General features: G+C 40.8%; 1 protein-coding gene across 5 annotated transcripts; it reads right to left on the reverse strand.

The window, feature by feature from the left end:
• Positions 1-584: 584 nt before the first annotated feature.
• LOC117400501 (polypeptide N-acetylgalactosaminyltransferase 11-like) lies at positions 585-23,422 on the reverse strand. 5 transcript variants are annotated; one of them, XM_059023348.1, is made up of 13 exons: positions 23,246-23,418; positions 20,605-20,751; positions 13,459-13,764; positions 13,086-13,209; positions 12,718-12,884; positions 11,497-11,622; positions 10,505-10,754; positions 10,046-10,163; positions 6,709-6,861; positions 5,252-5,470; positions 3,318-3,422; positions 2,846-2,983; positions 585-1,444 (listed from the first exon to the last, which is right to left on the reverse strand). In XM_059023348.1, the coding sequence occupies exons 3-13, from the start codon at positions 13,724-13,726 to the stop codon at positions 1,313-1,315; spliced, it is 1,800 nt and encodes a 599-aa protein (XP_058879331.1). In that variant the 5' UTR covers positions 13,727-13,764; positions 20,605-20,751; positions 23,246-23,418; the 3' UTR covers positions 585-1,312. The 5 variants fall into 5 exon arrangements, 4 of the variants coding, with proteins under 4 accessions (XP_058879331.1, XP_058879333.1, XP_058879330.1 ...); XM_059023350.1 differs by lacking the exon at positions 20,605-20,751 and having other exon boundaries at positions 23,316-23,418; XM_059023347.1 differs by lacking the exon at positions 20,605-20,751.
• Positions 23,423-24,342: the final 920 nt, after the last annotated feature.

The raw sequence follows: 24,342 nt of genomic DNA on the forward strand, positions 1-24,342 counted from the left end.
GCGCTCTCGTATTCATAATCGCTGTTACCCTGCTGCAGCATCGTTGCTGCACGTAGGGGTGCTGTGTTAATAACCATTGTGTTAAGAGGCACTCTCGTATTCATAATCACTGTTACCCCGCTGCAGCATCGTTGCTGCATGTAGGGGTGCTGTGTTAATAACCATTGTGTTAAGAGGCGCTCTCATATTCATAATCAGTTACCCCGCTGCAGCATCGTTGCTGCACGTAGGGATGCTGTGTTAATAACCATTGTGTTGAGGCGCTCTCGTATTCATAATCGCTGTTACCCCGCTGCAGCATCGTTACTGCACGTAGGGGTGCTGTGTTAATTGAGTTTTTTTATCATGTGCTTGCCTGTTGCTTTTCTGTTACTTATTCTGTGCATTTCATGTGTTGATGCATGTGTGTCGTGACAGAAGTAATAAATACATTTGGATGTATTAATTCATATCATGACTGGCCTTGGCATATTGTGTCCGGTGGTCAGCTCTCTCTTAGAGAACACTTGGCTTGCTTCCCGAGGGGTGTTCTCCTAGCCAGACTACTGTAACAGTTTTCACATTCACCTTCAGTGAAAGCAAACTAAATTAAAAACATGTATTTTTTTTATTATAGATATCCAAGCAGTACATTATGTTCCATTTTTACTTACTCATAATACATTAATGTGATGCATCAGTGTAAGTGCCTGTACACATTTTAAATTACCTAATCAAACAATATGCAGTTTGTGATTCCATATTAGTTGTATTCAATGATTCGGTAAATTAGTTGTGCTAGCTTTCCTGGTTTGAGAACAACACTTGTAAATAGTCCCGATCCCAACAATACTTATTTTGCTTGCAATACAGACAAAGGAATTGCCATTCTGTTAGGGTTCAACAGTATAATTTGTATATATAAAACAAAAAAGCTTGGGTTTCTTTATTTAAGAAATTAAAATCGTACATAGCAGTGTTTATAATAGTAGTCGTCCGTCCCCCCATTTAAAATGTTATATTTTAATTTTTAAAAGAAAATAACCAAAATGACAAAATAACTTGAACTAAGACTATTTAAATTAGCATATCCTTGTATGTTTCTCCTAAAATTCTCCCTAGTTCTATAAACAGTTCAACAATACTGTTGTGTCGATTATGTGCTCCAGTCTTCTGATAAAGCCATTGTGTGACTGGCTTATCCAGGAACAAGTCCAACTTGGCTTTCTTCCATCAGCAGACAGCTATCAAGGAGCCTCGGGTCTCAGCTGAGCATGTCTCAATTCCAGTAAGGGTTTATAAATGATGTAGGCCCCTCCCTTTCCTGGCAGTGTCAGTCTTCAAGCTGCCATTGCTGGGCCTTAGAACCGTCACATATCCCCATGGCAACGTACCCTTTATGGCTAAGTGGGTCAACAACCATCAAACACTGGCCAACAGACACTTGGTACAGGCGGTTACTCCTCTGAAAAAAACAAAAAAGATGGATGTTAGTTTTCATCTAAATAGTCAACAATCAGTTGGCAACTAAGTGGTAAATGTTGCGGTATCCCTGTAGGAAACTAGGTTGTGTTGTTCCCAGTGAATACAAGTAGATTCAATGCAGTGAATGCTGTCTTCTCTCACTATTCACATAGCCAAAGGCAAGCACCTATGGAACAATATGGTCTCCCCACACGCGCACACGCTGCACCGTGTTCACAATTATACAGCAACCGAGCATTGCTCTCCCATAGCTGTCTATCCATTAGCTATTCATTTACTTATTTACACTTTGTATTCGAGAAATTACCGCGACCCTCACTAGGGATGATAATGGATGTATGGATTAGAGAAATTGTGTAGGTCAAAATGAGTTTCAGAGACAACAGCTTTAGGAGAAATGCCCTTCAGCAAAAGTTCTGTTCTCCACCAAAATCTGCAACAGCTCAAATGTAACGGGATTCAATAATGTACTTTTTCAAGATTGTAACTGGGGCTCCCGAGTGGCGCATCCAGTAAAGGCGCTCCGCGTGGAGTGCAGAATGCGCCCTATAGCCTGGAGATCGCCGGTTCGAATCCAGGCTATGTCATTGCCGACCGTGACCGGGGGTTCCTAGGGGGCGGTGCACAACTGGCTGAGCGGCGCCCGGATTGAGGGATTAGGGCGGTTGAGCAATCCATGGTTCACCGTGCACCAGTGACCCCTGTGGCTGACTGGGCGCCTGCTGTGGAGCCATTTCGATCTGTGTTGTCCTCCGGCACTATAGGTCTGGTGGCATCGCTGTGGATCCGAAGTGCGAAAAATGACAGATTGGCAGGAACACGTTTCGGAGGACACGTGTTTCAGCCTCAGTTTCCCCGAGTCGCCGGGTTGCAGCGGTGAACCGGGATAAAAAAAATAACAACTGGGGAGAAAAACCAGGGTAAAAAAACACTGTTGACGACGGCCAGTCCATCTACTGGGTGGTTCATTCTGTTTTCATGATGATCAGTAACCCTTCCATTCTTCAACACTGTCAGCTGGCCTACCTGCTGTCTAAAAATGTCCTGCAACAACCACCGTGCGATCGTTAAGGTGAAAATGGAAGCTTAGTTAAACCCTCACCTCTCGTGTTTATTCAAAGGTTGATGTTCATGCCTTTTTCTCTTTCTATTTATTGTTATGATTAAGCCTTCTTTGCTGGTCTCTCTGCATAAGCAGCCGACAGCCTGCCCCTGGAATGTAGATATACTAGGACTGACTGGCTCCAGACGGACTGGGCAGTGTAACTGAGCACATTACCATCTCAGTTCTGCACTCCATCGACCACTGTGTTTTCACATTATACTCTAGCCCTAGCCCTAACCTCCAGACAGCCCCATGCAGACAGAGACAGCTGCTTACCCCGAATGTCCACTGCTGCGAGCCCCCGGAGCCGTGGCACTTCATGAGGCGAGGAGGGTCGGAGGAGCGCGTCTCTGACATATCCAGACACAGCAGCCCGGCCAGGATCAGCTCCTGTTCCTCATCGTAAGCCCATGCCTGGGAACCAAAGCACAGTCAGACAGGCAGCACCTGGCTTCACAAGGAGGTGTAACTGCACCCCTGCCCCCCCCCCCCCCGATTAAATGAAATCATTGCAGCGTAAAATAAGAATGCAAGACCTCAACATGAACAAGCCCCAATAACAGTGTAAAGCAACTTAGCACAACATGGCCGGTAATCCCTTTTGAAAGGGGTGACTGAGGGCAGGAGTGCAGAATGAAGCACCGCAAGGACTTTAAATCTCCAAAGACCAAGGATTATTTCATCCAGCATTTATTTATTTCTGAACACGGCATAATGGAGATATCAAGTTTGAAGGTTAATCCAGTACCTGCTCCGGATCTTCAGAGTCGCAGTCTCTCACCACCACAATCCCTGCCTTCTCGCTGGGACGGCCCTGGGCAACCAGGCATGTGCTCGTCAGAAGGTTACGGAGCTGAATGAGAAACAGCAGTTACAGGACATGGGGAGTAATCTAATGGACTCCATTGAGAAGCAGGGCTGCCCCAATAGCATGCAATGTGGTGCAACACAACTGGAAGTCCTGGAAGCATAAAGTGTTCCATATACTGGAATAATAAGTATTACCAGAAGTAGTTTATTCATCACTCAGCCCCCAGCACTGACCCTCCAAAGCATGAAGCAAAACTAGGGCTGCCCTACCATCAGTCATGTTCAACTAATTACTTTCAATGCCTATTCTTATTCAGAATAGTCTTTGTTTTCTGTTCGGCAGTGTTTTTTGTTTTTTTACACCAGTATAAATTGAATAATGTATCAGACAATAACAGAAGTATCTAATTGGTTTTGGGAAGTAATGTTAACAGCCCAAAACCAACGAGAGATAAATTATTGTCTGACAATATACTGTACTCTGACACATGTTATTTTATTAGTCTATATTTCTTGAGCATATAAAACATTTCTATATTTGTCAGTTTTTTGCAAATCTTATAGATTAATACATTTTTTTTTTTATTTCTACTGTTTTTATTCATAAATTGCTGAAATAATGTATATTTACAAAGTATACAAAAAAAAGATATTTCAGGTTTTTTATTTTTCTTAAATATATCCCAACATAAAACCAATGTCACCTTACAATAATTGATTTTGAGTTTCAGTGTTTTAAAATAAAATATCAAAATATCAAACAGAACGAAATTTCAATGTACCATTTGTAATTCAGTAATATGAGAGAATTGGTCAGGGGTCTGAATACTTTTGCAAGGCACTGTATGTGTATATATATATATATAGTGAGACAGCAGGGAGGGGGTTAAAGCCTCCCTGAAGAAAAAACATGTGAAAAATGCACCTTTGTTTGAGTTTAATTGTTTTGGGACCAGGTGCAGGGTATTAAGAGAGGCAGCTAGTCTGCTCTTGGCTGCTGAGTAGAAGGAGGCAGATGAGGTGCTCTGCTTCTGAGTAGTCCAGAGAAAAGTAAGTGCTGTGTTAAGCCCGCGTAGTTTTTGTGTTGTGGTGTCAGGTAAACGGCTTAGCCGTCCTGCGAGTTAGTCAGGGAATAACCTGTTTAGTTAATGCTCCAAAACGGAGATAGGTGTTTATTTTGTGTTTTGTTGTGTTTATTTTATTTTGGTGTTTATTAAAATATAGCACATCAGCGCAAGAAAATCCATTCCTGTGTGTACTGGGTCGTATTTTTAAAGGGGCACGAACCCTTGTGGCAGCGTCTCATTTACTATATATATATATATATACACACAGTAACATTTTACATATATATCCTGCAACATATTTTAGATTTCTGTTTTTTTAGTTCACATTTACTTATTAACCTTATTCACTTATTTAGTAAGCTTTCTCAGCTGTGGTGAAATCAGACTAAGTTTACTCTCCTGTTTATTTTGACAATACCTACTCTTCAGTTATTCCCCTTTCATGCAAGCCATCCTATGTGAAGTATTACTTCATAACTTGTTGTATCTCTGGGTCTCCTAGGCAGATACATCATCAAATAAGAGTTGAATGAAAATCCTAGACAATTTTTCTACTGGTTTCACTATTTCTGCAGGTAGGCCAAATAGTAATATTCAGATTGTAATCTTCCTTAGTAAAGGTTTTTTGTATTATTATTATTATTATTATTATTATTATTATTATTAATCCTACTGACCAGGCACTTCTGTAACAATAATATCCCAAGTAAATACAACCATGAAATGAAATGGTAGCAATAATGAAATGCAGGACTTAGTTCCACTAATCTGGATGCAAATACAAAAGTGTTTGTGGGATCCTTACTCTTCCTCGCTGCAGGACTTTGGGTCGCCTCAGTCCCTTGTTCACAAACACAGGGTGCTGTGCTTTGGCGTTGGGAGCTGACACCTGCATCTCTGGGTAGATGTGGTCCAGGTACCACTTAAACGAGTTGCAGTGGAGTCGTTTTCTCACAGCCAGTCGCTCGCTGATATCTCCATAGTTACGGCTTCTCAGCTCTGGTCTCAATGCAAAGTACTGCTCCTAAATGAAAAATAAAAAAAAAGAAGTCATGTTAGTGGAGGACACACACACACACACACACACACACGCTATTTTGGTTCAATTTTAACTCCAAGAGGACTAGGTGATGTCATAGTTAGCCACAGCAGTCTTTTAAAAACAGATAACCAAAACTAGATTCAGGCTTTAATCTTTCACTCTCTGCTAACCATACTGATCACAATCGACCAATTACTAGACCAGGTAGATCAAAGGAAGGGCTTTTCAGTGCAATTCTTATGTGTAAAGACCTTGCTTTGATCTACTTGACAGCAGAGTCAGGGAGATTGGGCAGGCAATCACAGGCAGTAGCTTCCCAAGTAGTCCTTGTGTTCCCTAGTTTTGCTTCATAAAGTTTAATAAAACCTACTGAATAATGCTACGTAAAACTATTTGAATTACATGCCGCTTTGTGGTTTTCCCCATATACTTAATAAAAAAAACTTTTCAGTATCATTTTGTTTATTTGATTACATGATGTAATATTTTTTTTAAATTATGTCTCAATCCTAAAAATTTTGGTGAACAGTAACAGAAAACTACCAACTTCAAACAGTATCCAAACCTGATTGCAGAGACACAATCTTGAGCACAGTGGACTTATTATTTAAGATTTACTAGGAACGATCCTATGAGACTAAAGTCACATTTAAAAGATGGATAATGGCCAAAATGCAGGACCAGCTTAACCCACACAAATTACTAGGTTGAGGGCTGCTGCTCAGCACTTATTACAAGCTGGAGTTCCGCATTACAAGTTAGAGGTTAGAGTTTGTGGCATCTTATTTTACACTGGATATAGAGCTAGCAACAAGAACTGAAGACCCGCTCCTGATCCCACATGAAAGCACAGTGACACAGACTTATTTTACACTGGATATAGAGCTAGCAACAAGAACTGAAGTCCCGCTCCTGATCCCACATGAAAGCACAGTGACACAGACTTATTTTACACTGGATATAGAGCTAGCAACAAGAACTGAAGTCCCGCTCCTGATCCCACATGAAAGCACAGTGACACAGACTTATTTTGAGGAAAGGGACAATTCTCAGAAGAACAAAATAATTTTAACGATAAAAAAAGCAATTTTTTTTGTTTCTTTTTCTCGTTTATACATGTGTAATCATTTTCTTCTTCTCAGAACATGCCTTTCCCCTTGCTTCCAAACAGGCCCATGCATGTATCTCAGACAGCTTCCTCAAAGGCAGTGCAGGTGCACCTTGTATTCATCCATCCACACGTGAGCCAGGCGTAGAGAGTTATGCGCCATGGTGTCCTGACCTCCAGGTGACCCGTATGGTCGGCGCTTGCGGAAAATGTGGCCAACTCTGGAGCAGGGGATTATTAACAACCTGCCGCCGCACATCCAGATCTGTGAAGGGCATAAGAGCATTAAAGCAGCTTAACTGAACTAAAGCCTTCAGAAGCTAGTCAATTAGCATTAGAAACACATTTTAAACCAACCACGCAGCAACTGTACGCCTCGTCTTCTGTAAGGATTTGATATCTGTATACAAGTGTGCACAATACCAAAATCCTAACTTGCTGCATCCTTGTTCATATTGTATTTTAGTGGTATTACCTGCACTTAATGTATAATACAGTATAGTTTACAGTAAGTTTGCATTGTAACCCTGTACCACCTTTAAGTCACCTTGGATAAAGGCATCTGCCAAATAAATAATAATGTTAGTAAGTTTCCATTTATTGACTCCAATATTCCAAAGTTACACGCATGTACAGTGCCTTGCGAAAGTATTCGGCCCCCTTGAACTTTGCGACCTTTTGCCACATTTCAGGCTTCAAACATAAAGATATGAAACTGTAATTTTTTGTGAAGAATCAACAACAAGTGGGACACAATCATGAAGTGGAACGAAATTTATTGGATATTTCAAACTTTTTTAACAAATAAAAAACTGAAAAATTGGGCGTGCAAAATTATTCAGCCCCCTTAAGTTAATACTTTGTAGCGCCACCTTTTGCTGCGATTACAGCTGTAAGTCGCTTGGGGTATGTCTCTATCAGTTTTGCACATCGAGAGACTGAAATTTTTGCCCATTCCTCCTTGCAAAACAGCTCGAGCTCAGTGAGGTTGGATGGAGAGCATTTGTGAACAGCAGTTTTCAGTTCTTTCCACAGATTCTCGATTGGATTCAGGTCTGGACTTTGACTTGGCCATTCTAACACCTGGGTATGTTTATTTGTGAACCATTCCATTGTAGATTTTGCTTTATGTTTTGGATCATTGTCTTGTTGGAAGACAAATCTCCGTCCCAGTCTCAGGTCTTTTGCAGACTCCATCAGGTTTTCTTCCAGAATGGTCCTGTATTTGGCTCCATCCATCTTCCCATCAATTTTAACCATCTTCCCTGTCCCTGCTGAAGAAAAGCAGGCCCAAACCATGATGCTGCCACCACCATGTTTGACAGTGGGGATGGTGTGTTCAGGGTGATGAGCTGTGTTGCTTTTACGCCAAACATAACGTTTTGCATTGTTGCCAAAAAGTTCGATTTTGGTTTCATCTGACCAGAGCACCTTCTTCCACATGTTTGGTGTGTCTCCCAGGTGGCTTGTGGCAAACTGTAAACGACACTTTTTATGGATATCTTTAAGAAATGGCTTTCTTCTTGCCACTCTTCCATAAAGGCCAGATTTGTGCAGTATACGACTGATTGTTGTCCTATGGACAGAGTCTCCCACCTCAGCTGTAGATCTCTGCAGTTCATCCAGAGTGATCATGGGCCTCTTGGCTGCATCTCTGATCAGTCTTCTCCTTGTATGAGCTGAAAGTTTAGAGGGACGGCCAGGTCTTGGGAGATTTGCAGTGGTCTGATACTCCTTCCATTTCAATATTATCGCTTGCACAGTGCTCCTTGGGATGTTTAAAGCTTGGGAAATCTTTTTGTATCCAAATCCGGCTTTAAACTTCTCCACAACAGTATCTCGGACCTGCCTGGTGTGTTCCTTGTTCTTCATGATGCTCTCTGCGCTTTAAACGGACCTCTGAGACTATCACAGTGCAGGTGCATTTATACGGAGACTTGATTACACACAGGTGGATTCTATTTATCATCATTAGTCATTTAGGTCAACATTGGATCATTCAGAGATCCTCACTGAACTTCTGGAGAGAGTTTGCTGCACTGAAAGTAAAGGGGCTGAATAATTTTGCACGCCCAATTTTTCAGTTTTTTATTTGTTAAAAAAGTTTGAAATATCCAATAAATTTTGTTCCACTTCATGATTGTGTCCCACTTGTTGATTCTTCACAAAAAATTACAGTTTCATATCTTTATGTTTGAAGCCTGAAATGTGGCAAAAGGTCGCAAAGTTCAAGGGGGCCGAATACTTTCGCAAGGCACTGTAGCTTAAACATTATCATTAGACACAACAGTGTAGCACCGAGTTATAAACAGAAATCAGATAATGATCAGCTACCTGATGTTCTGGGAGGTAGCTCAGGTAAGGGGATGGTGTGTCTTCAGGAGAGGATTCAGGTAGCTTTTCTCTCCGCTCTCTCAAGTGCCTGTCTTATATATCTTGCCTAACTGTGTGTGTGTGAAACTGAACTTTGGTTTTCCTAACAATATCTAAACACGATCAATTTCATGGTGTGAGATACAATGTTGTTCCAGACTCAGAATCCACATCTCTTCTACACAAGGTCAAATGTACCCCACTTGATCAATTCCTTGTTCCTCTGTGTCCTGAGCTGGCTGAGATTGAAAACATTCTCTCACCTTGCAGTTGTGTTTGAGCAGAGTGTTCTCTATTGTGCTCACAATATTCGTTTAACCTTCACTGACCTTACATTCCAACTGGCTAGTTGTGCAAAGATTATATTAATTATTATTTATTTTATTATTATTATTATTTATTGGTGACTTACAATTGTTACAAGATATCGCATTATTTTTACATACAATTACCCATTTATACTGGGTTATAACTGGGGTTGATCGTAGTTTGAAATCACATATTCCACACCAGTTATTTTGAATGAAACATGCATGATCTCATGCCATATTATAAATGATGGGACTAACTTCAGATTATTATTATTTATTTATTTATTTATTTATTTATTTCTTAGCAGACACCCTTATCCAGGGCGACTTACAATTGTTACAAGATATATTTTTACATATAATTACCCATTTATACAGTTGGGTTTTTACTGGAGCAATCTAGGTAAAGTACCTTGCTCATGGGTACAGCAGCAGTGTCCCCCACCTGGGATTGAACCCACGACCCTCCAGTCAAGAGTCCAGAGCCCTAACCACTACTCCACACTGCTGCATAAAACAATACCTGTACTGTTTTTTAGGGCTTGTGAAAGAAAGCTCATTGAAATGAACTGAAGACTGAAGTCCTTAACTTAATGAGTAAGTAATGTACAGACAATATAATGTCCTGAAGACCTGTTTTAACTGGGGCTGTAGAAGATGTATTTCAGGCCATGCTGTCCTGATTTGCTAGTGACCAGAAGCACTGGCAGGAAGTTTCATGCAGAAGTATACAGTCGCTCCCAGATAACTCAGCAGTGCCCTTACTCTGAAGGAGATCTCCAAGTTCTCTCCTCCCCAGATGTCCATGCCGCTGTCATACTGCCCCAGCTCATTAAAATACTTCCTGTCCATCGCAAACAAGCCTCCTGCCATTGTGGGAGCCCTGAAACACAGCAGTACAAGTTGCTTGTCGTCAGTGACTGCATATATATGTATCTATTTTATAATGTTATGTTTTTTTCAAAGTTTTGGCTAGGCAACTTCTCAAACTCCATAGAGTTCACATAACCATTTTAAAATGTCTAAATATTAAAATAAAAAATGGTGACAGATGAATACTAATTCTTCTATGGGGATAATTCTTGAACTGTTCCTGACTGATACACTATTTATGAAACTTTGCAATACTTCTTTACTAGAAAGCCTTTACACATGTTTAATTTGATCTGTGTCTCTTACTGCTGTCATCAAGGCAGTGAGCCACACTGTCCCAGACAGACTTACCGGATTGGTACGGTGGCCCCCTCGGGGCCGTTCAGCTCAGAGAGAGGCACAGGATCCCATTTAAAGTGCAGGCCCCAGTTGAAGCCCCCCCGCACGATGGGGGAGGAGCTGTAGCTGAGGGTGTCTGCACTGATGATGTCAATTACAGGGCACACCACCGCCCGGCGGTCCTCCTTTATGGGGGTCAGTAGAGGCTGCAGCCACATCTCATTCACCTCACAGTGACTGTCCAAGAAAACCAGGACCTCCCCTAGGGGCAGGAGCACAGAGGCAGGCTCAGCACAGGACTGGTGTGGTGGAGGCACTGCCACGCAGCGGTGGGGTCAAATCCTGTTCTTCAATTTCATTTCCTCTTTAAAATCAATTCCAATTCCTTTCTTCAGAGAGACCATTTTTTGTGATGGTTCAACTGCTTTCATTTGAAGCCAGTTTAATTGGCTAACAAACAGTGCCTTCAGTTGAAGTAATGTAATTGCAATTTTGATCAGTGATGTACTGGAGCTGATGTTGGATTAAAAGAGAATGCGAACTGGAATTAGGAATTGATTTTAAAAAGGAAGTGGAATTGAAACCCAGGCATTGCCCCAGAGTCTCAGGTCCTGCTTCTTCCTCTCTCAGGGATCTCGTTTGTCTAATTAAAACTTGTAACACTTCCCATTTTCCAGTGTGTGCTTTTTTTCACACTTTCATAGAGCTTACATTTTTCACATGCCTTCCCGAAACAGTACTACAGTCACCAGAGATGTCACTTTGGTCAGATTTCATGATATTTTACTTTAGGTTGAAAAACAGGATTCCTGTTAGAACACGTTTGTTTATTTAAGCGTGATATAAAACCTGGAATGGCTCAAACAGCTAAGCAATGATTATTCCCATCCAAGACAGTATTGATGGCGAAGGGACAAAAAAAAAAAAAATAATGGCATTCACAACATGCATTTCATATATGGGTTTGTGCACTGTGCATCTTAAGAATAAAAGTTATTTCTTACCAGTTGCTTGAGATGCTCCAATCATCCTGCCTCTAATTAGCCCTTCTCGTTTTGCATTGCGCACCAGCTTCACTTTGCCAGGAAGGTTCTTCTTGATATATGCGTCTAGCTCCTCCTTCAGGTCAGCTGTGGAAATGCACACAACAAACAAACAGTCAGCAGGTGTTTCACACGAAAGGCTCACCAACCAGACATGTCGTGGCCAGCTTTCTCTTTGAGTTATTCATTTAATTCATTATTTTTACTTTTCTGACAAAAGTCCAACATAAGAAATCTCATCAGAAAACATCAACCCTGAAATACTATCACAATAAAGAACTTGATGAAGCATGGATAATATTCTTTACAAAAACTGTCTAGAACACTCCCAAGATTGTTCTAACAACTCTACAGTGCATTGCCTTGTGTGCAGCACATTGAATATTCAGTAAGATGGTTCAGATAGCAAAAATGGTGTCATTTGCTGCAAGAGTAATACAGTACAGAGCAGAGGTGTCCAATCACGGTCCAGGAGGACTATTCCACGCCAGGTTTAACAGGTGATACATTGAACTACTTCAGGGTCTGCATGCAGGTTTCATTGGTTCAATTAAACAATTTAGAACAGGGTTGGAACAAAGATCAGGAGTGGAAGGACCAACTTTAACTAGCAATGAGATGGAGAGATTTCCTACTAGAGAAAAGCTGAGAACTCACTGGATTAGACAGCCTAGGGCGAATAACTCCTAAACAAGACTGGCTAATTAATCTCATGTCTCATGACTTCACTAAAGACAAAAAATACTGGGATCATGTACCACAACATGAGGCAGTGGTTACTGAAAATATAGCTCCAAAACAATGCAGACAGTATTACTGCCAGCTACACCAGATATCCCTAATTTAAATAAACTGTCCTAACAGGGATTGACACAGTAAGTGATTGTTCCATATTGTTCACATAGACCAGGGGTGGCCCGAGTTCTCAATTGCTTAATTGAATCAATTCTTTTGTTAATTGGGCAACGCTAATATTTTTTCCAGGTCTTTAGCCATAGATGATTTAAAGATACCCAGAAAACCTGCAGGATTGAGGCTCTCCAGGACCAGGGTTGGCCACCCCTGACAACCAAAAGCAATTGGCTTTACTTCAATGCAATTACTTTTGCATACTCCACAGTACAATTCTAATAGATCAGAAGTGTTTCTTTATGCCCTAAACGTGTATGAAATAATACTTGCTAAATTCGCTGTTGTCGTCCACCAGTATGACTTCGTGCAGCAAGTGGGACGGGGTTCGATCTAAAACACTGTGCAGCGTGCGCAGCAGGGCTGAGAACGCTTCGTTGAAGAAACAAATCACAACACTGGCACTCGGGAGATCCACAGGGTAGAGCTTTCCTTTACATCTGCAGGCACAATTACAGGGAAGAGTTAGCAAGCACCCCCCTCTCCCCCGTGTTTATTCAGGGATGGAAATATGACTCCTGTTGCATAACAGTTTCACCCATTGCAGGTTTTACTGTGAGGTTGATTAATACAATCAGTTTTATTCAAACTGCTTCGCTTCATGTACACAAAACAAACAGGTTTCTCTTTGAATCACCTACTTTGTGTTCCTGGTGTCAGGCAGCTCCCTGTGATAGCCCAGCCGGTTACTGATGAGTACATTAAAAGCATGTTTGTGGTAGCCCACGTCTCTCACCTCCTGGTCCACTTCATTGAAAATCATTCCTGGGGGGGGGAAAAATAAAAGTGACCACTATCAATACAACTCCAAATGCTGTTCAGAGATACCAGGGTATTTACTAAGTAAGGGGTCTGAGTGAGGAAACACAGCCAATACAATTCCCACCCTTTTCACAGCATGAATTAATCACACAGGATTCTGTAGTTTTACTAACTGGAGTAGCTGATTATGCAACTAGCGGCTTGTGCGACTTATTTTTTTACCAGTATCGGCGGTTTTAATTGTCCTCGTACCCATTTCTGGAGAGAGCTCTCCTGCTTTCTTGCGGCCCTCCTCCTTGCCCCAGTGTTGGTTGGGACCCTGCAGCCAGCTGGGCCTCCGTGTGAAGTGGGGCTGAAATTTCCTGGGGAAGTACTTGAAGGACTGGCCCCCCTTGACGGGCACATTCTTCAAGGGCTGGCTTTCCTGGTTAAGGTTGAAGTAAATGAAGAGCAGAAGTGTCCAGGTCATGGAAGTGAACAGACACCCATAGCAGAAATAGCGCACCATGACGCTGCCCATGGTAGCCCTAGCATCGCTGGGGGCCCATTCTCATTCGCCTGAAATAAAAAACATACACATATATATTACATGGATAGCAGCTAGATTTACACTGTGGCCCATGCTAAAAAAAAAAAAGAAAGAAGCAATCCACACTGTTTCTTACAAGCTCAATATTAAAATATATTGTACACAAAACAATGAAATCCTAAGTAATAAAAAGTTATTATAAATTAATTGAATATAATATAATACGATTCTGAATTCAACACTTCTTGTTGTCATTCATGCATTATGAAAATAGACGGCAGTGAGTATGAACCCAGAAAGGTATGCTCTGTTCTGAGATAGTATTGATAGATATCTTGAACATCATATTTTTTCAAAATCCATGTAATATAAAAAACAACATTTGGCTGCAGTGCATCTCTCATGGTTTATGAGGTCACAGAACCCCTTGATCACATACATTACTGTACATGTTTTCCCTTCAACAGATCGGTCTTCACTCTTACATTGGTCCCAGAGGACAGAGGCTAGATCAGCAAATCAGATACAGTGAATAGGCCACAGTCAGACTTGCCCACTCCACATGTGATATGGGGATGGACACAGAACAGGGACAGCAGTAAAGGACAGGAGAGGTCCATGGGTATACAACACAGTGAACCCTGCTGTATGAGAACTAACTGGAGCTAAATATACGAACGAGCCAGATGGGAGCAATGCACAAGACAAAATGTACTCTAACATTTGGTTGTTTTATTACTTGAACATGGAGGGTATTACAGATTGTTGCCCTATATACTGTACTTTAAATGGATCAGGTAATGTTTTATCTCCAGTTCAATCCTTTTTACACCCGTCATTTACTGTGATCAGCTGCTAAATAGCCTCACCTGCTGGAAGAGCCCCAGCACTGCAGCATGTTTATTTTCTTACACAACAGCTGCCTGCACCCCCTCACCTGCACTCATGACAATGAAGGGTTCAACCAGAAGTGCCAGTGCTTTATAGAAACGCACTTCAGTCAGCCAGCTCTGTTTTTATAGAAACGCGCTTCAGTCAGACTCAGCCAGCTCTATTTTTATAGAAACACGCTTCAGTCACAAACTCAGCCAGCTCTGTTTTTATAGAAATGTGCTTCAGTCAGCCAGCTCTGTTTTTATAGAAACACGCTTCAGTCAGACTCAGCCAGCTCTGTTTTTATAGAAACGTGCTTCAGTCACAGACTCAGCCAGCTCTGTTTTTATAAAAACACGCTTCAGTCAGACTCAGCCAGCTGTTTTTATAGAAACGCGCTTCAGTCAGCCAGCTCTGTTTTTATAGAAACGCGCTTCAGTCAGACTCAGCCAGCTCTGTTTTTATAGAAACACGCTTCAGTCAGACTGAGCCAGCTCTGTTTTTATAGAAACGTGCTTCAGTCACCACCTGCTCTGTCAAATTATAATGTGGATGCTTCACAATCAGAACAGTTATTTCAGCGTTTAAAAAGTAAAACATTCACTGGCGGCTCTGGCAAACCGGAAAGCGTGTACGTGTGACATGCTATACACATGTATTGTGGTTTGTTCTTTTTTTCTGCTATGTACATTACAGTGCTTTGCAATACTTTTGTATAAAAAGCGCTACATAAATACAATAAATAAATAAATAAATAAATAAATAAATCCATTTATACAAAGTTTCCCTCGTTTTTCTTTTGTATTTGTTATGCTTTCATTAGTATCCAACCTAGTCCGTCAGTTCTGGCAGATTCTACTGTACTTGCTGAAGCAGTTTTCTCCCACTGCTAACTTAATAAAAATGTAGCCACCTAGCTAACAATTTCATCTCAAGGGCTATAGTGAAACATACTTTCTTTAAATTGGGGCTTCAGTGAAGACCGTGTGTGTATGCAAGTACATTAACCATTGTAGATAGTAATTCATAGTTATGTAATCACTCACAGGCTGTGACCCCCAACTCCACAAACCAGCCAGCATTTTTGTAAACAGCAACATATGTAATGTACAATAAAATAAACATTTTATTTGTGCCATCTGTGTCCATTTCAGGCAGAGCTTTGTGGTCGGCAAGGTGACACGGCTGAGAGAATTTTGTTCCTTTGTCATCTCGTCTGGTGCTGTCAGTGTCAGTTTCTCAGCGCACAGTACAGTTAGTCGCTCAGTAACGAGGTGCAAACAGGTGATTGATCCATCTGTAGACTCTGTAGGAGTGTTTACTACGGTGCCTTTGTTAAATTCAATCTAAATTCATAAAAGTGTTTATTTTTTAGGAAAAAAAAAAATGTAAGACTATTTTTTGGGACCCCAACTGTTGTTGTTGATTCCAATTTAGGCACTTCACATAAGGACTAGCAAGTTTACATCAGGACTAGCAAGTTTACATCAGGACTAGCAAGTTTACATCAGGACTAGCAAGTTTACATCAGGACTAGCAAGTTTCAAAAGGTACTATTCCTTCAGTCCTTCAGCGCTAGTACCACAATACTGTTAGTTTCTAACCCTGCAAAATGATGTCTGATAGATCTTTCAAACTTATGACTATCGTTGAGAAAATATATTATTCTTTTGTAAATTGAACACCCCCTTTCCAGAGAAAAGGCTTTCATTGCAAATCAGCGACAATGCAAGTGCTGGAGCTACATTCTGTACTGTAGAGTCACAGACACTGTACTCACTCACCAGATTATCCAGATCAGCGACAATGCAAGTGCTGGAGCTACATTCTGTACTGTAGAGTCACAGACACTGTACTCACTCACCAGATTATCCAGATCAGCGACAGTGCAAGTGCTGGAGCTACATTCTGTACTGTAGAGTCACAGATACTGTACTCACTCACCAGATTATCCAGATCAGCGACAATGCAAGTGCTGGAGCTACATTCTGTACTGTAGAGTCACAGACACTGTACTCACTCACCAGATTATCCAGATCAGTGACAATGCAAGTGCTGGAGCTACATTCTGTACTGTAGAGTCACAGATACTGTACTCACTCACCAGATTATCCAGATCAGCGACAATGCAAGTGCTGGAGCTACATTCTGTACTGTAGAGTCACAGATACTGTACTCACTCACCAGATTATCCAGATCAGCGACAATGCAAGTGCTGGAGCTACATTCTGTACTGTAGATTCACAGACACTGTACTCACTCACCAGATTATCCAGATCAGCGACAATGCAAGTGCTGGAGCTACATTCTGTACTGTAGAGTCACAGATACTGTACTCACTCACCAGATTATCCAGATCAGCGACAGTGCAAGTGCTGGAGCTACATTCTGTACTGTAGATTCACAGACACTGTACTCACTCACCAGATTATCCAGATCAGTGACAATGCAAGTGCTGGAGCTACATTCTGTACTGTAGAGTCACAGATACTGTACTCACTCACCAGATTATCCAGATCAGTGACAATGCAAGTGCTGGAGCTACATTCTGTACTGTAGAGTCACAGATACTGTACTCACTCACCAGATTATCCAGATCAGCGACAATGCAAGTGCTGGAGCTACATTCTGTACTGTAGATTCACAGACACTGTACTCACTCACCAGATTATCCAGATCAGTGACAATGCAAGTGCTGGAGCTACATTCTGTACTGTAGAGTCACAGACACTGTACTCACTCACCAGATTATCCAGATCAGCGACAATGCAAGTGCTGGAGCTACATTCTGTACTGTAGATTCACAGACACTGTACTCACTCACCAGATTATCCAGATCAGTGACAATGCAAGTGCTGGAGCTACATTCTGTACTGTAGATTCACAGACACTGTACTCACTCACCAGATTATCCAGATCAGTGACAGTGCAAGTGCTGGAGCTACATTCTGTACTGTAGATTCACAGACACTGTACTCACTCACCAGATTATCCAGATCAGTGACAATGCAAGTGCTGGAGCTACATTCTGTACTGTAGAGTCACAGATACTGTACTCACTCACCAGATTATCCAGATCAGCGACAATGCAAGTGCTGGAGCTACATTCTGTACTGTAGAGTCACAGATACTGTACTCACTCACCAGATTATCCAGATCAGCGACAGTGCAAGTGCTGGAGCTACATTCTGTACTGTAGAGTCACAGATACTGTACTCACTCACCAGATTATCCAGATCAGCGACAATGCAAGTGCTGGAGCTACATTCTGTACTGTAGAGTCACAGATACTGTACTCACTCACCAGATTATCCAGATCAGCGACAATGCAAGTGCTGGAGCTACATTCTGTACTGTAGATTCACAGACACTGTACTCACTCACCAGTTATTATATGGAGTTATTTTTCCCCCTTTCTGTTGTTTGGTTTCACACACCGTACTTGCAACACCTCTTCTCTTCTCTTTCAGCTGAACTCTGTGACAGGCTACTGTACACAACACTCGAGTTACGGGACAAAGGTCTTCCACAAAGAAGCATCCGAGCATGTTGTATTAAACATTAACAGCAGTTTGACCAAAATGTAACATCTAAAAATCCTTCTCACACTGCCAGTTAGGCATTCCTGCCGAGTCAAGGTAAAACCCTAAACCGTAGTTACTAGCACAATAGGACTTCTCATTACAGGAGAAGGAACCAATGCTTTCAAATGTTTTCTTACTTCTCATCAGCAGGCAGTAAGTCTCAAACGCCCCCTCACTGTTTACAGCAGAGTTGTTGTTTTTTTTATATTTACAGACCACCCTGATGTCAGTTGGTCTTTAAATATAAAAAGTTGTATAAATCCATAACAAGTCAGAGTAACAACCATCAAGAGAAAAAACTAATTTAAAAAAAGGGATCACTGTCCACAGCAGTTTAATAACAAGAGTGCTGTCCATGGTTTATATTTGAATAGAGCGAAGGATCATGATAGTGTGCACATTAAGCTCTGCGCTTAATGCAAAAAATAATTGCAGATTCCAAATGCAATAAAAAATAAAAGCTTTCCTTTGCTAAACCCTTTACACAAGAACGATGCACAGGCTTGACTATCAATAGCTGTCAAACGATACGAGGCATCGATGGATTTCCTCAGCCTTGTACAAGTCCAAGATTATTGTTGTTAAACAGGGATGGAAATAAGCCTGCCGTTGCATAGCAGTCTCACCCATTCCAGGTTTTGCTATGAGCTGTACAGTGTATAGGTAACAAGTTCAGGTACTGTATGTCTTATTAAACATAGTGAAACCAGGAATGGATCAAACTGCTATGCAGTGGAAGTCTTATTTCCATCCATGTTAAAAATGAACAATAGGGGCACTTTTGAGACGGCTGTTATCCTAAGAAATATTGTTCAAAAACAGTTCTCGTCTGTTTGTTTTACTTGTAGTTTAGTGAAAGTTGCAAAACAGTAAGCTTCCAAATCAACATCTAGGCTACTTTTGTTATGAAAATATTTAATACTTTATATATTGATCTGATTTTGAGGGCTTTTTAGACTGTACTATGGAAGATTACTTCACATTTAAGCTTCAGCTTTTTACCATCAATTAAATGGTAATGATTACCCAACATAAAAGAACATTCTCTTTGGCCCAGGCACTTGTTTTTCATGGATATGTCAATGTGACCCTGCAAATATACAGGGAGGGGGAGGGGGTTCCTGAAATAGTCACTAGCTACACAACTGCAATTCCATAGCAAGGTTAATGAGCTCTCATAGCCTGGGATTCATCTTCAATTGTTTTTGCACTGTTGTTGGTTGCATTCAGTGCAAGCACCAAACAGTCAGGTGCAGTGACTGCTGGAGAATACAGTACAGGCTGATGTCATTAATGCCAGCAGAATCTCATTCTAAACTGAAAGAACTAGAGCACTGCATCAACTAGAAGCACCGTGCATGTTTGTACTGTATAGAGTATGGCTTATTTAACACACAGCAACTCTGGATTGTATGATACACACACTATTAGGGAAAAACACAATACAAATAACTAACGCTTGGGTTAGGAAGGCCGTGGCAATCGTACTTTCCCTAGAAGCTGCTCCACAGTTCTGGAATCCAATGCTGTTGACCGCGGGTTTAGCTGAAGGCCATGAATAAGCATTAGCAATAGGGTTTTAAACCCTGTTAATGAACTTAATAAACGTCAACACTGGGACAGTTTGTAATAATTATGCTCCATATTTATGTTTGGAGAGGCTATTCCACTTTCCCCCCTGCATTTATTAAACCGAATGATTTACAGTAAGATACACACACATTATATACACACACACACATTATATATATATATATATTTTTTTATTATTCTGTTATTATTTTATTATTATTTATTTCTTAGCAGATGACCTTATCCAGGGCGACTTACAGTCGTAAACAAAAATACATTTCAAGAATGTGGTTAGTAGTGTTAGTAGTGAGTCTGAATAGTAAGTTTCATTCATTGTGTTGAGTTTGAAAAATAGTCGGACTGGCGGAAACAAATAAAAGTTGTAAACTGGATTCATTCTCCTGCGTCTTTTTGAGAACGTGTACTGTATAGTAATTTATAGCACAAAACAGACCTCAAGACCACTCAGGGATGCTACATATATATTTGATATTGTTTTTTTTTCCCCCAACATAAGTTTAATATAGCACTAGCTTGTACTTTAAAACATGGTATGTCTATTTAAGCAAATTAGAAAAACAGTAAGGATAACAAGCTGCACTGTTTTTAAAAACCTTTAAATTCGTTAACCTGTTCTGCGGTCCCACAGTACCTACACCAATTTCAAACACCATTTCCATCACTTCATACCAATTTAAGTCAATTATTAATACTATTAAGCTTCTATTAAGTCTATTAAGCTTCTAAACACACACTTACTATCATACTTATAATCAAGGGGCATTCAACGTATTTCATAAGGTATATTTGAAAAAAAAAAAATAATAACTGCACTCTTACCGTAAACTTTTGAATATCTATATGGGGCTCAGATCGGTGGGAAGAATGGACGTTAAACCAGCCAAGCATTGTCTCCTCGAATGACACTGGACCTTGGTGATACTGCAACAGGACCGTCACAGCCTTGTTTACCCGTGCATCCGAAAACTGTCTTTGGTAAGCAAAACCATTCATTTTCATCAGAATATTAAAATATGTTTTCATATTTAGAGTACAGTAAGCAGGCAGATGCGGTTTTCTGCTTTCCTTGCAGACACTTTTTCAGAAGTTCAAAAGACACCGCTTTCACTGAAAATGAAGTGAAGGACTGGAAAAATCTAAAGAAAAAACTTCAGAAACATTCATAATCTGGCACCACAAACAGTGTTCTGAAAGGTGGCATTTCTTCAAACAGTCGAAGGAAGTATGTTCTGACTGTAGTGTCACAGTATGCTAATGAACTGACCACGAGCGGATGCTACGCAGTAGCCTGTGTCAATGGTTAACTGAGATTATACTGTATCCACCACTGTCCACCGCTATGGTCTTAGCGTTCATAAAATGGTTCAATGGGAGGTGAAACACTGGACATTTGCAGTGACCTCTCCAATCTTCCAGCCTTAACCTGACCTATTCTTGGATATGGAAGAATTTGGTTAAGCCAGAGCAGTAAACCATACAATTGAAGGACTGTCCCAATATTAATAAGTATGACAGTAACATACAGTACATCCCTAGCCACAGCTACTGTACTACAGGAATTCATCATCACACAACATGACACTTCATAGAACTACAGTACATCCCCAGCCACAGCTACTGTACTACAGGAATTCATCATCACACAGCATGACACTTCACAGCACTACAGTACATCCCCAGCCACAGCTACTGTACTACAGGAATTCATCATCACACAACATGACACTTCATAGAACTACAGTACATCCTCAGCCACAGCTACTGTACTACAGGAATTCATCATCGCACAACATGACACTTCACAGCACTACAGTACATCCCCAGCAACTGTACTACAGGAATTCATCAACAGACAGCATGACACTTCACAAAACTACAGTACATCCCCAGCCACAGCTACTGTACTACAGGAATTCATCATCACACAGCATGACACTTCACAGCACTACAGTACATCCCCAGCTACTGTACTACAGGAATTCATCATCACACAGCATGACACTTCACAGCACTACAGTACACCCCCAGCCACAGCTACTGTACTACAGGAATTCATCATCACACAGCATGACACTTCACAGCACTACAGTACACCCCCAGCCACAGCTACTGTACTACAGGAATTCATCATCACACAGCATGACACTTCACAGCACTACAGTACACCCCCAGCTACTGTACTACAGGAATTCATCATCACACAGCATGACACTTCACAGCACTACAGTACATCCCCAGCCACAGCTACTGTACTACAGGAATTCATCATCACACAGCATGACACTTCACAGCACTACAGTACACCCCCAGCTACTGTACTACAGGAATTCATCATCACACAACATGACACTTCACATCACTACAGTATCTACAAACAAAAAACAAACAGATTGTAAACATCATCCTAAAAACTCTTCATGTTTCATCAATTGGCTAAAAAACTATAGCTTTTAAATCCATAACTACAATTTGCTGGTATATAGTAATACATAAAATACACTATTACAACTCTTTGACAAACGTTTTGACTAGAAGTCTTTCTCAATGTCTTCAATAACACTTCTAGTCCAAACTTCTGTCAAACAATTTCAGTAGTTTCTATTAGTATTACTGTAGTCGTGCAATACAAACACAGCATATATTTAATGGTGTAAGCCTTCTAAGTGGAGTCCTGTCTGCAAAACACAGTTCGGTTTTGGCAGCCTGCATCACCTGACAAGTTTATTATGGGAGCACAAAGCCATTTGTTTTTGTAAATTAATCCACAGTAATAGGCTTGTTAATGGATGTTACTGTACAGCTCAACTTTCTGGACTTCTTTGTGAAATACAGTATTGAATTAAGGAATAGGCATACTCTAGAATGACCCTGCTTACTTACAGTAGACATGTTTGTATACAACAAGGGAAGGGATTAGATCTAGCAACTGTGTTTCAATCCATGCATACCTTTGAAGCTATTCATTAATCAAGATCCAGAGGAGACGGGTGGGGGATGGGACGATCTTACACGAATACTGACACTGCATTTAATGTATGACCGTCTGCGGTTTTATAATGAACCTAGAGGTCCCCGTTTTGACTGTTATTAAAGAGATGCCTGGCCAAGAATATGGATTCTGAAGGATTAGAGTTGGTTTCCTGGCTGAGTCATGTGTGAGGCAATTCAGTAAATATGAGAGGCTAAATTTAGGTCAAATAACGTAAGTACAATGACGAAACGTGTTGAGCTGGCGCACTTATGTGAACAATAAAACAGGAAAAAAATTAATACGCAGTATTATCTGGTTTCAAAATTAGTACATCGGGCAGCTTTTCACAAAACGGTACACGCTACAAATGTAAAACAGAATACATTTAAATAATTACTGTCGGGCGAGCAGAGGAACAAACAGTAAAGCACTGCACAGCAACAGTAGCGGTATACCAGCGAGTCATTACTGAAACATAGAATCACTTACACGGTGTTGTTCTGCATTCCCAAACAACACGATTTACATCGCTTACTCAGTTCACAAAGACAGCCCTTACACTGTCAGTATTGCACGGGGTTCAGACCACAGAGCAGGAGCAAACCTCGTGATGAGACGCACAGCAAATCCGAGTCGCCACTGCCGTTTAATCCGTGGAACGCCGGGAACATTGGCAGCTGGACCAAGAAAACAAAGACCAATAGGCGTTCAATATCGGATAAGCCTGTCCAATCGGAAAGCAGAGAGCCAGGCACCCAAACATCCTGTCCAACTGTATTTACACTCGTGGGGAATTGGTTTAAAAAAGGAGGATCGGTAGCGAAGGCATCGATCCTTTATGTGTCAGATTATTACAGCACACATTTTAAAGAAAACAGTATCATTTACTCATCCAGTACCGCAATTGTACATTTAATTTAAAGCTACAGAGACACAAACATATGCTAAACTCTTAGGGTCGATTGCAGCGTACCAGTGACTTAGGGCCCTTTCATACCTCGTTCGTTTATAAAGATCCGATTCAGAATCCACTTGCAAACGAACTAAAATGTTGACATTTTGCTTCACTTGGTTTCACGCTGAAAAATATCAAACGAACTATTTTTTTTTTCCAAGTGAGTTTTAGTCGCTGTAACAGGGCGAGGAGCCCTGTACATGGATTCTGTTTATTTATTTTTAGAACTGGCCCCTCCGCCCCTGTGCAGTTTATTTTGTATTTGTGGTTTATTATTATTATGATTTAGTTATTGTGTAAATATGACGGCGAAGCGCCGTGCGTTTTGTTTTTGTTTTAAAATACCTCGTGGGAATGCGTGACTGTCCGCTCGTGATAATCCTGAAAATTGGTTTAGCTGACCTGAACAATGTGTTTATATTTAATACACATTACATTGACATTTCACTTTAAATTGGAACGTGCATGTTTTTATTATTATTTAAATACACTTTAAAGTTTATACAATATTTAATGACAAAAACGAAACCAATCTCTTCAGAACATTTTATCCTGAGCTCAACCATAATAAATTAGACAAAAAGGAAAAGGGTGCCACATTGCTATAGTACCTTATTTAAACTGCTGGATA

Source organism: Acipenser ruthenus, chromosome 4, assembly GCF_902713425.1.
Source record: "Acipenser ruthenus chromosome 4, fAciRut3.2 maternal haplotype, whole genome shotgun sequence".
Lineage (NCBI taxonomy): Eukaryota > Metazoa > Chordata > Actinopteri > Acipenseriformes > Acipenseridae > Acipenser > Acipenser ruthenus.

What these genes read in the sequence shown, in the direction of transcription:
- LOC117400501 (XM_059023350.1), bottom strand. Translation starts at nt 13,726, where the DNA reads ATGGGCAGCGTCATGGTGCGCTATTTCTGCTATGGGTGTCTGTTCACT. An exon ending in GGACGACAACAGCGAATTTA is followed by an intron (nt 11,623 to 12,717) that starts GCAAGTATTATT and finishes GCATTTCCACAG; the next exon opens with CTGACCTGAAGGAGGAGCTA. An exon ending in GGGGCCACCGTACCAATCCG is followed by an intron (nt 10,164 to 10,504) that starts GTAAGTCTGTCT and finishes GCTGTGTTTCAG; the next exon opens with GGCTCCCACAATGGCAGGAG.